Below are 17,308 nucleotides of genomic sequence, written 5' to 3' on the forward strand. Positions count from 1 at the left end.
GGTAGGGTAGGCATAAAGTGAATACATCTGTATCATCCTACCTAGTAGTTTTTTTAAAGGCTGAAGATGTATTTTTTTTAAGGGTCATGAGATCAAAATGTCATTTCATCAAAACAGCCATGCCAAAATGTCACATTTCGTGTTTTAACTCTGAGAGAAGCCGAGTGCCCAGAAGGCTTTATAACAAAGATACTATCACATAATAACTGAGGTAATATACTATACATTTCTGTTAAATAGTCAAGCACCATAATATCCTTAAGACAGAGTTCGGTAAGCCAGTAAGGTCAGTTATAGCTAATGAAACACACCCAGCACAGTGTGTGCCAGTAACAGCATCCAATGAACGTGGGACTGTCATGGGGTTTTCCTTCACTAGAAAAGAAAAACCAGAACTTTGTTTTCTAACTATTCTTTCAACTAAATAATACCTATGTATGTTGTCATGACAGATTTTTTTTTAGAATAAAAAAATGGCACCTACCTAGTGAAGAATCGGAAGGGTATAGGCGACTTCCCATGACAGTTTTTTAGCCTTCTCTATCGTCTCTGGGACAGCCTTGCAGATAGAATTCCTTAAACCTCCCAGCATGTATATTTCTAGCAGCTCCACTTAGAGACGCTAGGTCTTCCAGGCTGAGAATAGGCATTTTCAGCCATTCTGCTTTCTCGTCCCCATCCGAGGAAAGAGGTCGCATAGGGAAACATACTAGAACCCAACCAAAAACTGCACTTGTAGAAAAGCTTTTCTTTTCTTATTCTAGGCTCTGAGGGAGGTCGCTGGATGACTGTTTTTACCCATTTCCAGGGTCAGTGTGCTATTAGAAAAAACCTGAGACTTGGGATCTGACCGCAGATTTCAGTCCAGGTTTTTACCAGCTTGGCCAGTCACATTGCCTGACCTGCCTACTTCACTGAGTTATTGTGAGGTTGACCCGAGATTATGGGAGCCAAAGAGCCTAACGAGTCACGTAATCATAGCATTCGTCCCTACCCAACATGTTGTTTATCTGCTCAAACTGTGTTCTCCCACCAGAATGTAAGCTCTACTTGTGCAAGATTTTGTGGGTTTGTTCATGCTTGTAGTACCTACAACAGACCCTGGCACCTAGTGGCGGTATAATACCTATTTTGTACAATCGTTCTTTTTCTAATGAGATCAAACTGTGATTCTGCAGTTTGAAGGACATCTGTACTCTTCTCTTAGAAAAGGAATCAGCAGATCCTTGAAAATATTGCCTAATGATCTGTCATCTTGGTAAGTCTCCTGGCCCCTCTTGCGTCTAAAAAAGGCCTTTACCTTTTTAAGAGAAAGCAAGAAGTTACTGTTTCAAGAAAGGTGGGAAGTGACGCCATAACCCAGACTGCTCAAGACGAAGACGGTAAAATTCTTGATCAATGGCAAAGCCATGTGGGGAAAATTTTAAAAGTATTTCCATTGGCAGCCCATCACTTTCCCTTGAATCATTTGGTTGGCTCTGCTGATGGATATTGTCTGAAGTTAGTGATGCTCTCCAGAGAAAAGGGAAGGAAGTGTTCTGCTAACCTTGCTGTGCGCTGTGAAAATGAGGAACACAAGACTTTGGTTTCCAGTGCAGTGACGGACATTCAGGTCATCCAGCGCTTTCACAAGACCACCGGACAAACCCAACGTTGCCTCCATTTAGAGGTCTGAGTGTAAAGCTCTTGGGATCATAAACTTCAGTACTGACAGCAGTGACAGGTGTTGCCAAATCCTATTCCAGTCTAGATGTTGAGCAGAATTTGGGTGCTTAACCTTCAATCACCTAAGCCCAAGTTTGAAAATATTGATAATTCACCATTTTTACTATGTAACCCATCTTTGATGGTAATTCCAAGGCAAAGACAGGACAGTAACTTGCCTCCAGCTCAAAATAGTAAACCAATTGCTTCCTTCTACACTGTAAAGCTCTTTCTAATTTTGTTAGGAAAAAATCAGTATAAAGAAAACACAATTTAAAATAAGGCCTGGAAATTGCTTTAAAGAAAGCTTTATTTACTACATACATCCTAAGAATGTATTGTATATGGAGCAAGATCTAAATAAATTTAAAAGCTTTTCAAATACAAAGCAACTAAAGATAACACCTAAATTGCTAGCATGTTTGAAACAGAGAACACTAAAGCTTTTTTTTTAAAACATTTATATAGTTTGTTCTTAACCCTAAAAAAAAAAAAAAGTTCACATTTCAAGTTATAAACTTACCTCAGTAGTGTATCTGAAATGGTTTTGAAACAGAAACAGACAGACCAGATAGGAGGCTCACCAACATTTGTTTTTAAGGTAGTTTGGTAGTTGCAATGTTAAGATATCAATTTTTTTTTTATTACTTTTTTTTTTTTTTTCAAATAATTTACAGGCATATGTAAAATACAGTAAGACCGCTGGGCCAGAGTCTCATCCAGTGAACCTCTGTGACAGTTCTTCATTGGAAGGACAGTACTTCTTTCACACAAAGTCAAGGGATGAGGATCTGATCCAAATTGCATTTTGTTGGATTACTCATTCCAACAGATTTGAGTTTGGATGCAGCTTGCGGGGTACATCATCAGGAACATTGCACAATTATTTATGTCATTCAAGAATGGTGGGAAATAAATGTTAGAAATGTTTAAAGGCCTTTGCAGGCACTCAATAATTTTACAGAATAGTTAAATAAATATTGCTTATATATAAAAAAATTCATCCCACCCTAAAATGAGGGGGGAAAGAGGCATTTGGGAATGTCTTAATTTAAAACTGAAAACAAAACTACAATAGTTGCTAAAGGCATGATCTTATTATTAATCCATAAATACGAATTCAGCCATCAGCAAAAATTGAGTGGAAAGATTTTACAGATCTCTAATGTGACATAAAAACACAACTGTGTACTTGCTACCTATTGCACACCTCAATTCCTTGATGGAGCCTTTAAAAAAAGTTCCAAGTTGATGTATTTCCTAAAGCAGATGACAATCTTAACATTTTACTGTATTTTACATTCACTCTGATAAACACAAGCCTTGAAACAGGCACAACACTGCAACAATACATTTACTTCCTAATAAAACAACAATTTTTAATAACATTGAAATAAAATGGTTTCATTTTGCATTAAACTATACACCATGAACTTCTGCAACATGAAACAACTAAAAGCCAGCATTAGGAGATTATTTACAAACTATCTTTTAACTCCTCCAGGTCTCTCCTCCTCCTCCTGGGTGTGTAGGTCCCCATTCAGTACACCTGCCATGTGCGCAGCTCCGGAGGAAAGCTCTGCTCAATAAACATATTTCCAACACCCTTGCCGCCCAAGACGTTTCACACTGAAACATGATAAAAGCAACTAGAAGCATTAACTTTCTGTGACTAGAGTCTTTGGGGGCCTTGTCTACAATGACATTCACTGTCTCTACAAACTCATACTTCAAAAAATGAATAAAATAAAAGCATTAGAAAAAGAATTAAGGTTTTATAGAAGACAATTAAATAGCTATGCAAAGATGTCTTATGGAAACTATGAAAACCTTGTGCTTATGCATACTCTGCTATTGAAAATACCTTCCCAACCAAAACAGAACAAAAAAACCCACAACAAAACACCCCCCACCCCCGACAAAAACCCAGGAAGAAGTATAAAAGCCATCAATGTTCTCTCTATCAGAGTAATTCATTTTGCCCTAGACTTGCCAGACTCACAGGTGGGGCTGGGGAAAGGAGGAAGGAAGGAGTAAGGGTGTGGGGAGGGAAAGACAAATGGAGAATGAACAGGGTCCAGAGTGATGGTGGCAGGTGAGAGCTTTCCAGTGTTTGGACTCAGATATGTGACAAGTCTTTTCAACATGGGCTTAAGGAGAAATCGAGTGTTTTAATTCCTTAAAAAAAAAAAAAAAAAAAAAGAACTGTCATAGAGGACAGATGGTAACACCGTCAACCCTTAATGCCAGCTAAAATAGAGATTTTACTCACTTTAAAATTGCACTTTCCAGTATAACTTTTAAAATAACATTTTATGTAGTATTTTAAAGCACTATTGTTTGTATCTTTAAATATTGAATATATTTTTCAAAATAGTTCCCTAGCTGCTCAAGTGTGCTTTTCAATATATAGTTGATATATTATTGAAGGTACTACAAAATAGAAATCTCTGGAGTGCAGAAGTTAAGAAAATAACCTTCATACTGAAAATATATCCTTAAAAATACAAAAAACAAAAACCTCTATACAAATGTACTACAGCGTACAAATTTTTCAGAGATGGTATTAAGGCACGAACCATTGCAAGTCTCTTAGAAATGTATGAACACAGGCTGCTAAATTGCAAATAGTCTTAAAAAAAAACTAGTGAAAACTTCATCATGAATATAAAATATTTCAGTATGACATTTGATAACATTCTTCACTTTCATAGGTGTGCTAATCCTGCACGTTCTTTCTTCATAAATAGTAAAGTGTTCCTTCAGGGGTAGTTCGTGGTCTGTCTCCACTCTCCTCACCAGTGTCAGTATGTCTGGTAGACGTCGTGGATGGGCACCTGGATAGCAGCGGCGGGGAAGGCCTGAGGTATGTAGCCCGCATATCCTCCATAGACGGCGGCAGCGGCAGCCGCGTTCTTCTGTAGTGTGGCGATCGTGGCCGTGGCCGGAGCAGCAAACGGAACGTAACTGGCCCCGTAGATCCCAGCAGTGGGAATTCTCTGAACGTTTGGAGCCACTGTATACACTGGAGTTATCGGGCGGCCCTGAGGAGGAGAGACAGAAAGGATCCTCACTGACTGCGCGTAGGTGCCTGTTCCATTTAGTCACCCATTCCTTCCAAGGCTCCGTTCGTTCTTTCAGTTCCCGGGGGTCGGGGGTAGGAGGAGGTAAAAGCGAAGGTTTTCATTCTCAGGGTGGGGTTGGGGGAGGGGGGCAGAGGGGTAAAGCACATAACTGCTGTAAGGGAAGGTGGAAAGAGCCATCAAGGTAAGCTGGAAATTCATCCTCCAGGTACATCCAAATTCGACTGGTCAAAGTGACAGAACCGTACAGCTACAAGTTAAATAGTCTGGAATCTTCTACCTGCCATCCCTCTCAATCAGCATGAGCAGGCTAGCAAAGGGAGTTGAGTAATCTACCCTTTGCTCAGATGATCTCGTTGTAATTAAAAATATTTTCCCTAAAGTATATACCAGCTGCTTCAACTCTAATTTAACTGAAGGAACAAGATGCTTCAAAAACAGAGAGGAAAACAGACTGTGACAATGTTATGGAACCAAGTATATAGATCTCCGAAGGGGCAGCTTTTTAAGCTGTGACCTAAAAAAACAAAAAACAAAAAAACAAAAAAACCTGCAACCCTCTACAATTTTCAGCAAATGCTACTGATGGTTTCAACCTAAGATATGACACCACTATATATACAGTTGACCCTTGAACGACATGGGTTTGAACTGAGTGGGTCCACTTATATGTGGATTTTTTCCAATATATTCAGCACAGTACTGTAAATGCATTTTCTCATCCCTATGATTTTCTTAATAATATTTTCTTTAGCTTACTTTATTGTGAGAATACAGAACATAATACATGTAGTATACACAATATGTGTTTTACTGACACATATGTTTATGTTATCAGTAAGCCTTCTGGTCAAGCAGTAGCCTGCTAGTAGTAGTGATTTTGCGGAATCAAGAGCCAATTATGGATTTGCAACTGCGTGGGGGGTTGGCAGACCCAACCTTTGTGTTGTTCAAGGGCCAACTGTATCCAAATGATTGTGGAAGCTTAGAAAAGGAACTGAGGAACTTGGGAAGTTGGAGAAAGCATCCCAGAAGTAGAGACACTTGAGCTGGGTTCTGAATGATAAGGAGGAGTTTCCACAGGAAGAAGTGGGGAAAGGCAAGCTAACTAAAGCCGCCTCACTGCCGATGCCACCACTAGCTCTATAAAAGCCCCTGCTACCTGCTCCTCTCTACTTGGAAGTGTAACACACTATTTTCACAACAGACAGGGGTAGAGAGTGAAGACTGTGGTTCAGTATTTCCCAAAGGGTTTGCTATCAAGCTAGTTCTGCGAGATGCTTTATGGAAAAGGGGATTTGTGGTCAAATAAAACACACATTTAATGAAATATCTAGTGCCCCTTATGTTCCTGAGAACGCCCTGGAGTCAATGCTGCTATGGCCTGTATGTTTTAGTGCATCTTCAAAATAAACAATTCAGGAGAGATGAAATGGAAGATTCTATTTTAAAAATTCTCTCTTCCTGGATTTCCATAAGGGAATTAGTTATCTTTCCTTTACAAAATCTCCAAATGAGAGTCGCAAAATTATGTTCAAAGGAAATTCACCATCTGAGAGCCATTTTGTCAACTGTAACCAAAATGATAATTATACCAATGATAATAATAACTGAGAGACTATGGTATGCTAGGCACTATTCTAAGTACCTTATTTGTATGATGTTATGGAATCATCACAACCACCAATGAAGCTGGTACTGTGACTATACAGAGAGGATGTGTTAAATGACTTGCACAAGGTGACACAGTTTTTAAGCAATGGAATGTAGGACTCTGGAGCCAGCACTTTTAGCCCTGTATTATCTGGTCTCCTACAATGACTACCTCACTGGCATTGCTTCATAACCACAGACAGAAACTTCAGAATTGGGAAGCCTGTGGTTTGCAGCAAGACACAAGCAAGTTTTTACAAACATATGGACGTTTATTTAGTGACAAAGGGACACAACTGTAGGGAGGGAGAAATCCGAGAGAGACATTTTCATGTACTACCATCCAGTCCCCAACACCTGGGTGTGGCTGGGGTGAGCAGCGGATGTTGGGGATGGGGAAAGAGAGGAAAAGGCCCCATCAAGAGGAACGGTTATCCTTGTTCTACTTATCCCAAAGATTTCTGAAGACTGGGGACACTTTGAGAAATAAATTTGAAAAAGTGACTGTCTATGCCAGCAAACATTTTTTTAAATTACTTATAAAGGCTATATGAAACTTAGGATATAAAATGGCTAAACAGGAACATCCCTAAGCACGTGCAAGACAGAGGAGTATGAATGAAAGTATTCCACGGGAAGGTTCTGGAAGTAATGCTGGGAACTGATTTCTAGTGTGGCTCCACTCAGAAAGGTGTTCTATTCACCAATCAGTAGTGCTTAAAACGCTCCTTCCTCTGCTGCAACTTGGCAGAGAATACGGGCGAGGCAGAGAGCTGAACATTTTGAGAACCCAGGTCAATGAACTCAGAGGGAGGTCCCCGAGTACCTAGATCAGTGGGTGAGCACCAAGAAGCACACACACTCAAAGAAGTCATTCCTGCGGTTCACAAGTAAGTAGCTACAAGCAATTTGCACGATATGTTGAAGGAAGGAAAAAATCTGCCCTGGGATCAACGGATAACAACTGTACACTGAACCAAGTCATAAGCAAAGACTCTGAACAAAGACCCTGATGGCAACATTCAGTGCAGACCGATAAAAGACAGAAACAGCCTGTGATCTAGAGCGTGAGTCCAAGAACTGGAATTTGGGACACTATGCACCAAGGACAAAAGTTCACGAGTTTCTTAGTAACGAGAAATTAGAAATGACCAGAATTCCACTAAGTGTCGTTTGTAGGTTACTCTAGATATTTATAGTGAGTTCACAAAAAGTAGCTACATTTAGCTGCCATCTTACAGTATGAGTCATTTACAACCTATTCCTTTTCTTGGCTTTAGTTAGTCCAGACTAGACGACTACTTGATGATACATTGGTAAATGAATAAATTTCAGCTGGAGTGACCCTTTCTTAATAACACAGCCCAGAATGGTGCACAGAGAGGGCAAAAGCAAATATATAGCACCATAGTGCAGTGGCTCACAAGCATGGCTCTATTTCAGCATTGCTGAGGAGCCTATACAAAACACGGATTCTAGAACTCCAGCCCAGTTCTGCTCATCGGGTATCTTCCGGGGTTTGAGTCTAAGAAATCTGTTTTTTGTTTTTAAGTTTATTTATTTATTTGGAGCACGAGGGAGAGTTTGCACACACTCCCGAGCAAGGGAGGAGCAGGGAAAGAGGGAGAGAGAGAATCCCAAGCAGAGAATCTTGCACTCACAGCACTGAGCCTGATGCAGGGCTTACTCCCATGAACTATGAGATCACGACTTGAGCCAAAACCAAGAGGTCGATGCTTAACCGACTGAGTGACCCAGGTGCTCCTAAGAATCTGCTTTTTAAACATACTCCCTGGATAATTCTTATCCAGTTAGGTAAGAGACCCTAGGTCTGAGTATATGTGCTTGTGGAATGATAAGGTATTTGAGATTCATTGCCTCACAAAAAGTAGCTTTAACACGATGTTTTTGTTGTTATTGTTTTGGATGAATGACATTATCACCTATAGGTATTCCCTAAGTGCTATGCACTGAAGATAAAAAGAAATGTAAGATGTAGCTCGTGGTCTAGAGGAGCTTCATCAGTTGGGGAGACAGAACATACTGGCAGTCATATGCCAAGTAACAATGTGGGTGATGAGAAACACAGGAGACATGATTTCCAAGCCTAGGTGGTTGGGAAAGATTCGACAGAAGACTCGGGGCTGAAAAGACCACAGAGAAGAGAAGCTATGAGCAAAGGTGGGGAAGGAGGCTGAAACAGGAAGACAGGACAGGGAGGAGGAATGGGGAGAGCTGGATCAGGTTGGAGAAGAGGATAAGGGTGGATTTTGCAAAGTTTTGTTTTTTTATTATTATTTTTAAAAATATTTTAATTTACTTTTGAGAGAGAGAGACAGAGAATGAGTGGGAGGGGCAGAGACAGAGGGAGACAGAATCCAAAGCAGGCTCCAGGCTCTGAGCTGTCAGCACAGAGCCCGAATTGGGGCTTGAACTCATGAACTGCGAGATTGTGACCTGAGCTGAAGTCAGACACTTAACTGAGCCGCCCCTGTTAAATTATTATATACCTACATTTCTACAGATATATATTTTTAAAGTTTATTTATTTATTTTGAGACAGAGAGACAGAGACAGAGAGAATATCCCAAGCAGGCTCCATGCTGCCAGTGAGGAACCCAGTGCAGGGCTTGAACCCATGAACCAGATCATGACCTGAGCTAAAATCAAGAGTCGGACACTTAACCGACTGAGCCACCCAGGTGGCTCCACAGATATTTCTCTCTCCATGCACACATACTTACACACTTACACACCTGTGTGTGGATACACAGGTGTAAATATTCATACCCGGCAGGGGGGCTTGAGGGGGGGGGAAGGGCAGGGAGAGAGAACTTAAAAAATCATCACTGAACTGCAATTTGGCAAGTGAAGATGTGAGCGATCTCCCTGGACTTTGCAAGTCAGCCCCTTAACAGTAAGAACATGAATTAAAAATTATCCAGCATCGTAATATTGAATGCACAACATTATATGCACAATATTATGACACCGTGAAGAATTACACGTGTCATTTCTGCACCCTGCCTCCCATCTTTAATACAGTGATATTAGGGTAGTATAATTATTCTTTCAAACTTTTCCGTCCTGTCATGATTTACAGTAACAGTTTTTCTTCACCCAATCCCATACTTCATCGGAGAGCTCGGCACACAGCAAACTCTCCTGCTGCATTGTCAGTGAATCTGTGATTAACAGATGCCTCACACACAAATGACAATGACCACAGCAAGGGCTCTACCTGGAAAGGTGGCGGCGTTGACACAGCAGGAATGACGGCGGCGGCGGCGGCAGCAGCTGCGGCGCTGGCTGGGTCTGGCTGCACCGCGATGGGGCTGATCATGTGCTCCATTGTGTGGATTTTGCCATCTTCAATTATCTTAGGGGCTGGGGCGGCCTGAAATACGGAATACTGGGCCCCAATGGCAGGGATGGCCACTGTAAGAGAAAGGAAATGCACACGGCTTGAAAGTCCCGAGAAAGATGTGTCACTTCCTTGGTATTTTTCAAAACCAAGTTTAGTGGTCACGGGCCTCCCCTGCTAATTAATGTTGTCTTTCAGTACAGGTAACAAGGTGCTACCCAAGAGGAAGAAAGGTTTGCTGGCAGGCAGGCCCCCTGTTCATCTTGCAAAAGGATCACGTGTGTACGGAGGGGTCTCCCAACAGATGCTCACGCAAGGGGAGTCCAGAGTTGGGTTCCGCACCAACATTTTTCCTACCGTTTCTACAGAGAAATCTCATTTTGAATCTTACTCTTAATGTCCAGCAAAGGAAAGGGCCTTCTGAGACAGCAGGTTCAAGGCGAGACGTGATCAGAGGCCCTCCAGCGTGGGAGATTGAGCCTGTTGGTCCTCATCACTCACCTCGCTCATTACCAGACCCGCCACCCTTTCACTTGCACATTTTTAAAAAAACTTTTTTCTAAATTTATTTATTTTGAGAGACAGAGAGAGAGAGAGAGAGAATGAGCAGGGGAGGAGGGCAGAGACAGCGAGCAAGAAAGGAATACCAAAGAGGCTCCTTACTGTCAGTGCAGAGCCCAATGTGGGGCTTGAATTTACAAACCATGATGTGAGTTGGTGACCTGAACCGAAATCAAGAGTCAGACGCTTAACCGACTGAGCCACACAGGCGCCCCTCATTTTCACATTTTAAGAAGCAGGCGCTGGAGAGAGTTTCCTTCTGAGAACTCAGAGGTCTGTGTACACTTCACTCTGTTATTTCAGATTTCAGCATTACTGATTCAAGGAAAAACACATAATAAAAAAAATGGCAAATTCCCTCATTCGCTAATGTCTGCTCATAGTAGTGAAGCAGTGAGTGACTGCTTTTATGATGAGCACTTCGAAGATGTGTTTCTGTGAGGAAAGTCCAAAGGACTCTATTTTAAGCAGGGGCTCAAACAGACAGCAGTTACTGAATGCCAACGTATGATAAAGAGAAGAAAGAAAAAATATTAGCCTTGGTTTTGGGGGAGTTTGTGTAAGTATGTGGTGTGTGTGTGTGTGTGTGTGTGTGTGTGTTGAAGGGTAAGCAAGAATATAAAATACATACACAAAGTATGCTTTCATTTATGTTTTTCCTACAACTGTAAGCATATTTATTCTAACGCAAACTGATCTGAAATAAGGTACAGAGACAAATGATTGCAGGCCAAACAACAGTGTGGCCTTTCAATATAATACATCTAAAACCTTAATGAAATCTTTCAATCATATGGTCTTGTGGCCACATACTCCACCATTGCCCTGATGCTTCTCCTAAAATATAAAGTTCTCATTTTCTGGACGAATCACAAAGAGAGCCCAGAAGATGGGGACCGGAGGTGATTATGAGTTTAAACTACACTGGGGTTGTACTAAGTAATTCTGGATTGTTTAGGCTGTCTGCTCACAGGAGTTTCTACCTCAGGCTGCAGGACACGACTATACGCTTAAAATTGGTTTAAGAGTTCGTTTCTCCAGTTAAATCTTAAGCTGTAGCAACTTGCCAACAGGAGTCCAGTTTCCAACAAGTAGAAGTGACAACTATCGTATCCAGGCTCTGTTTTATGGCATTACAGAGAGCTTTGGGATCAGTTTTACATTGCTTATAATGTCAGTGGCATTTGTAAGCAAATCCAGACTAAGGAGTCATTTGTGGAATCTGCAACATTTTTTTCCTAGGCAAAAAAATTATCCCTGGACTATTTCAAAAGGAAGCTCTGCTGGGAAAATGCGTTCTAAGCCCTATGTGGCAGTGCAAACCTATGCCCCAAATGCAGATTCGTTGACTCTCTTTTAGCTAGGGGGTGGAAGGTACAGTCCTCAACCAGAAGAAAATCAAGAGGAGCTGGGCTTCAAGGTGAGGATTCTCTCAAAGCGCTCTTCAGTCTACCCTCCACGAAGCCAGGAAGAGAGCTGGAGGAGGATGGCTCTGACTCTCCACGAATGAATTTTCCTTATGTGTGGATGTTTGTGTGGTGTGTGCTAATAGGGAGTTGGTACTATGATGCTCTCACAATGGAATTCCTTAGAAGTGAGGATCAGAAAGATCTGACTCACGCCAGATGACCAATGGGCACTAATAACACTGGCAGAGTGGTTTGTAGAGCCTGGAGGTGAAAGCAAAGTTCAAGGTCTCTGGCTTGAATTACTTGAGTGTCCCTACCTGCAATCTATTGATCCAGCAAGAGGGGGAGATGAATGCTGGAAATGAGAATCCAGGAAATTAGCAGCTGCAAAAACTTTCACCACTGCCTTGTTCCCAGGTATTCTGGTTGGTTATAAAACCATGAAAAGGGACAAGTTGTGTTTTTTGCTCCCAAAGGAGGATTTCCTACCCTTCCCACCAACTCTCAGAACTGGCAATAAGCTGTATCCTCTGGCTTTCTGACAGCTAGTGGAGCAATAGGCCTGAGTAAGAAAAAGACGGTTTGAGCTGGTAAAAGATACAGAAGAATCTCCTAATCTTCCATTTTCTTCCTCTGTCCCTCCCCACCACTCCAACTCTGCCTACTGGGTCACAGACTGAGAATAAGCCTAGTGACTAAGTGGCACCCATTTGAAAAACCCACTACTGTAAAGTTTGATTTGAACATGGTCAGAGCTAGACCATCCCCTTAAGTCCCACATTAAGAAGGCTCAGGAGGCCACACTCTTGCCTAATCTTTGGCTGCCTATGAGAAAAGGAACCCTTGTGCAATGAAAGAGCCCAAGGAAAGCCTGGAGTCACTTCAAAGAGAGGGTGGGGGTTTAGGCTGATGCATTCTATCTCTGGTTCATACTGACCTGTACCAGGTTTAATGGCAACTGGATTGACGGCAGAGATTTCCAAATTCGGTACAAGTTCATATCCTTTTTCTTGCTGCTTTCCTTTCCCTTCATGATATCGGCTATATATACCACGGCCAGCCGAATATCCCCCGAGGTAGGAACCCCTGGGCCCTGGGGCTCTGTTGCCAGCTGCACCTCGACCCCGGCCTCTTACGCTGCCTGCTTATAATAACAACACAAAAAAATGATGAGCAACCAACAGTGACCGTACAGGAAGCAGATCTCAACTCAAGGTTCTTGGCCATTTAGTTGTTTGCCATAAGTTGCAGGTGGTTACACCTTTGCTCTTCAATGAGCTGGTAAGATGCTTCAAACATGCTACTCCATCCTAGATTTGCATCCAAAGTATGCCTGCTCAACACAAGAGATGAACTTGCCGATGAGTTCCTAGGATTTCAAGTGCAACTTAATACAGGAAAACATTCACAGAATAGAAAGAAGTCAGATCTGGAAGGGGATCTGCAAGTTCACCTTCCTCATTTTATGCGTGAGAAAACTGGCCTAGGGAGGTGAAAGGGACTGATTAAAGTCACAGAGCCAGTTAATCTGATGACAGCAGGACCCAGAACCTAGGTATTGGTTTCCCAGTATAATGTTTGGTTGGTTTCATTACATGCTAGCCAATAATTTAAACGTCACCACCACCACAACATTGTCCTTCGTGTGCCAACATCCTAGAGATCTAATTTCACAAGGAGCTTTTAAACTAGAGACAGGTGGACTAGCCCCAAATTGGGGAGACCCTGGAAAAGTAGTATGCAAGAAGTGCCTCTATGCCCCTGTGATTTCACCGCTCGCCCCCATACACATGAACGACCCACATTTCCCAAAATGCTGTGGAAGTGAACACTCTAAGTGCCAGCAAAAAAACAAAAACAAAAACAAAAACACCCAGAAGTGACACCCAAAAGAGGGTGGGTCGGTGGGGGGAGGAGCCTGTCTACCAGCCCAGCAAACTACAGCCACAACACCCCTGACTCTGTCCGGAGCCACACGGCTGTTGGGGGCCTCCCCAGCAGTACAGCCCCCACTAACCTTTCACAAAGTAGTCTCTGTTGGGCCCGATGAGCGCGTTGTAGGGGTAGCCGTAGTAGGCCAGCGTGTAGGGGTCGCAAGAGTACACGTAGCTGGGCTGCTGCACCGCCGCCTCGGCCGCGCCGCCGCCCTTGGCCGCCTTCTGGTAGCGGGAGTACTGCTCCTTGTCCACGGGCTTGGCCAGCGTCACCTCGAGGCACGAGCCCTCCAGCTCAGTGCCGTTGAGGTTGTTCATGGCATGCACGGCGTCCTCCCGGCTGACGAAGTGCACGAAGGCGTAGTCGCGGATCTTCTTGACGCGCTCCACGCAGCCCGGGTTGAACTGGCCGAAGCTCTTCTTGATGGTGTCCTCCGTGGTCTCGATCATGAGGTTGCGCACGTAGAGGATCTTCACGGTCTCCATCACGTCCTCGTCCACGTCGATCTCGGGCTCGGCCCAGTCCACGGCGATCTGGTGGCCCCACAGCTGGATGCGGCCGGGCATGAGCTTGCGGCGCGCCATGGCGGCCGCGCGGTGGCTCTCGTACTCGACGAAGGCGAAGCCGCGGTTCTTCATCTTGTCGGCCGCGCTGGCGTAGACGATCACGTCCAGCACGCCCTCGGTGACCTTGGCGATCTCCTCCAGGATCTCCTCGCGCTTCTTCATCTTGGGGATGCCACCGATGAAGAGGCGGCAGTTGTCCACGCTGCAGCACACGCCGAGCAGGCGGCCCGGGCGGATCTCGTAGTTGTTGAGCTCGCGCACGGCGCGCTTGGCCTCGTTCTTGTGGCAGTACATGACGAAAGCGTAGCCGCGGTTCTTGCCGTCGAAGTCCATCATGAGGCGCAGCTCGTAGATGCGGCCCACCGCCTCGAACACAGGCACCAGCTCGTCCTCGTACACGTCTCGCGGGATCTTGCCCACGAAGACCTCGCAGCCGCGCTGCGGGTGCGGGCCCTCCCAGCCGGGCGGCGGGCCGCCGTACTTGCGCTGCCCGTTCTCCTGCACCATGCTGTAGCCCGTGCGCTCCATCAGCGCCAGCAGCGCCGCCTCGTTGGGCGCGCCGGCCACGCCCTCGGGCACCTTGGCCGAGGACGCGGTGGCCGAGTCGCTGCTCATGGCTGCGGTGGAATCCTCTGCGGTCATAATGTCAAAGGCATCCACGGCTGGAGGAGACCTGCGGGAGGCAGAAGGGAGGGTGAGTGTGGAGTCTGCACCGCGTTGAGCCAAAACTTGCCTACTTAATTCCTGTAAGACACACGAGACCCACGCTTCACTAGCAGGTGGTTAGATGGGGAATAAATACAGCAGCTCTAAGAAGCTAAATTAGTCAGGTTGTTTTGCAGGAAAAACCAGAAGTGACTCGGGGAAAAAAAAATCAGAATGAGCAAGTACTTCCGCTTAATCAGTACCCCAACAGCTTTGAAGCACAGAGAACCTGTTGTAATTGTTAGTGAAAACCTCATCTTCTTGCAGCAAATGGCAACATCTTTTGCTCAATTCCTGCACTGTCGACTCAGATTGATTTCCTTTTAACCCATTTATCTGGTAGACAAAGCCTCTTTGCTTTCTTTTTTTAAGACAGTCTTTTCCATTTAGAAGTAGAGCAGTGTACTTACATCGTTAAGGAAAACTTTGAGGAGGTGTTATTATAAGAGATAGGTACAGAGCTGTGTATCTGAAGCTTTTTACAAGAAAGAAATGGAACATTCACATTGCCAAGGACTTGTTCTAGGAACTGTGGTAAGAGCTGGTAAGTCTGAATTTTACGGTGTCATTTAGGCAAAAGTCTTGGTAGGAACCATTGAAGGATTTGGAATCAGTCCACAAAGAGCTGGATTACGTTCAAACTGGGTGGGGGGGTGGTGGTCTGTGAAGCAGCTACTACCTGGTAAACCACACTGCAGTTTTTGGAAAACGGTTACATGCATTATCTTATTTGACCTTCCTAATCTCCTTACATGGAAAATGATATTATTATTACTCCTAATTTGTCTATGGGGAAATAGGCTCAGAGAGGTTGAGTAAATTGCCCATTTCACACAGCAAGTGTCAGCTCCCAGAAGGACTTGATTCCAAGTCACTTGGTTCCAGATTCCATGTTCTGTCTTCAAAAGCAGCGCTGTGCAACAGAACTTTCTGTGAGGATGGAAAAGCTGTTCCCTAGCCACTTTGGCTACTGAGCACTTAAAATGGGGCTAGTGTAACTGTTGAACTGAGTTTTAAATTTTATTTCATTTTAATTAAAATTAAATAGCCACATATGATAGTGCAAATCTAAACCATGCCACCTTTACCTATACAGCACGGGGCTCTGTGGAGATGATTTTAAATTATACAATAGGATTATCATTAGGAGCTTTGTACTGTGCTTTTGTAAAGAACGGTTCTGCTTGGCCTTTTTTTTTTTTTATTTTTTTTTTATTTTTTTTTTTATTTAAATTTTTTTTTTTTTTTCAACGTTTATTTATTTTTGGGACAGAGAGAGACAGAGCATGAATGGGGGAGGGGAAGAGAGAGAGAGGGAGACACAGAATCGGAAACAGGCTCCAGGCTCCGAGCCATCAGCCCAGAGCCCGACGCGGGGCTCGAACTCACGGACCGCGAGATCGCGACCTGGCTGAAGTCGGACGCTTAACCGACTGCGCCACCCAGGCGCCCCTGCTTGGCCTTTTAAAAAATGAAGTTTATTTCATTTTTTGGGCTATAAAAGTATTTGGGTAAATTTTGTGGAAAATTAAGAAAAGGAGGAAAAGAAATCATTCCTATTATTCCTACCCAATGATAGCCACAATTGAACTTGCCCATCTTTTTTTTTTTTAATAGTTTTATTTTTGGGGGGGTGGGGGGTGGAACTTGGCTTCCAACAAATTTACATACCGCTGCTTTGCTTCATAAGCATCCCTCCCACATTTTTTAAAAAGTTTATTTATTTTGAGAGAGAGAGAGAGAGAGCACGAGCAGGGGAAGGGCAGAGAGAGAGGGAGAGAGGGAGAAAGAAAGCCAAGCAGGCTTTGTGCTGTCAGTGCAGAGCCCGACTCAGGGCTTGAACTCATGAACCATGAGACTATGACCTGAGCCAAAATCAAGAGTCAGATGTTTAACCAACTGAGCCACCTAGGCGCCCCTCCTCCACATGTTTAACACTCTTTGCAAAAACACAATTTTTAATAGCTGCATAAGGTTTCATCATTCAACTGGAATCAGGAGCATTAGTTTAAAAAATTTACCAATAGGAATTGTATACAAGAATATTAAGGGAAATTTCAAGAGTAATTAAGGTAAGTTTGATTTTCGAAAGAAAAAAAAAATCAAAAGAAATTATAGGGACACAACAGAAATATGAGGTGTTTATTTGCTGGCCAGCTAAAACATTTCTTCATTGGCTCATTTGCCATAACATCAAGGGGCAGTACAGTATAGTAGGTAAGTGAGTGGCTACGGGAGACAGACTGGGTGACTATGTGTAAATCCCAGCTCTAACACTTTCTAGTTGTATGAACTGGAGCAAGGATACTTAGCTGCTCCATGCCTCAG

The 17,308-nt window shown here is 43.5% G+C and overlaps 1 protein-coding gene across 4 annotated transcripts in view; it reads right to left on the reverse strand.

The window, feature by feature from the left end:
- Positions 1-1,996: 1,996 nt before the first annotated feature.
- The window catches only part of RBM47 (RNA binding motif protein 47), a 161,818-nt gene continuing 146,506 nt past the window's right edge, over positions 1,997-17,308 (reverse strand). For 3 of the 4 annotated variants that reach the window (XM_047090590.1, XM_047090588.1, XM_047090589.1), the window contains 4 exons: positions 13,792-14,948; positions 12,712-12,918; positions 9,682-9,878; positions 1,997-4,748 (listed from right to left, as the gene is read on the reverse strand). In XM_047090590.1, coding sequence (XP_046946546.1) covers positions 4,509-4,748; positions 9,682-9,878; positions 12,712-12,918; positions 13,792-14,917 — 1,770 coding nt within the window. In that variant the 5' untranslated portion in view covers positions 14,918-14,948 and the 3' untranslated portion in view covers positions 1,997-4,508. The remainder of the gene's footprint in view (positions 4,749-9,681; positions 9,879-12,711; positions 12,919-13,791; positions 14,949-17,308) is intronic. The other variant, XM_047090591.1, reaches the window with a different exon arrangement.

Source organism: Lynx rufus, unplaced genomic scaffold (genome assembly GCF_022079265.1).
Source record: "Lynx rufus isolate CCGP_SWC_20201006 ecotype Redwood Valley unplaced genomic scaffold, mLynRuf1.p SCAF_3, whole genome shotgun sequence".
Classification (NCBI taxonomy): Eukaryota; Metazoa; Chordata; class Mammalia; order Carnivora; family Felidae; genus Lynx; species Lynx rufus.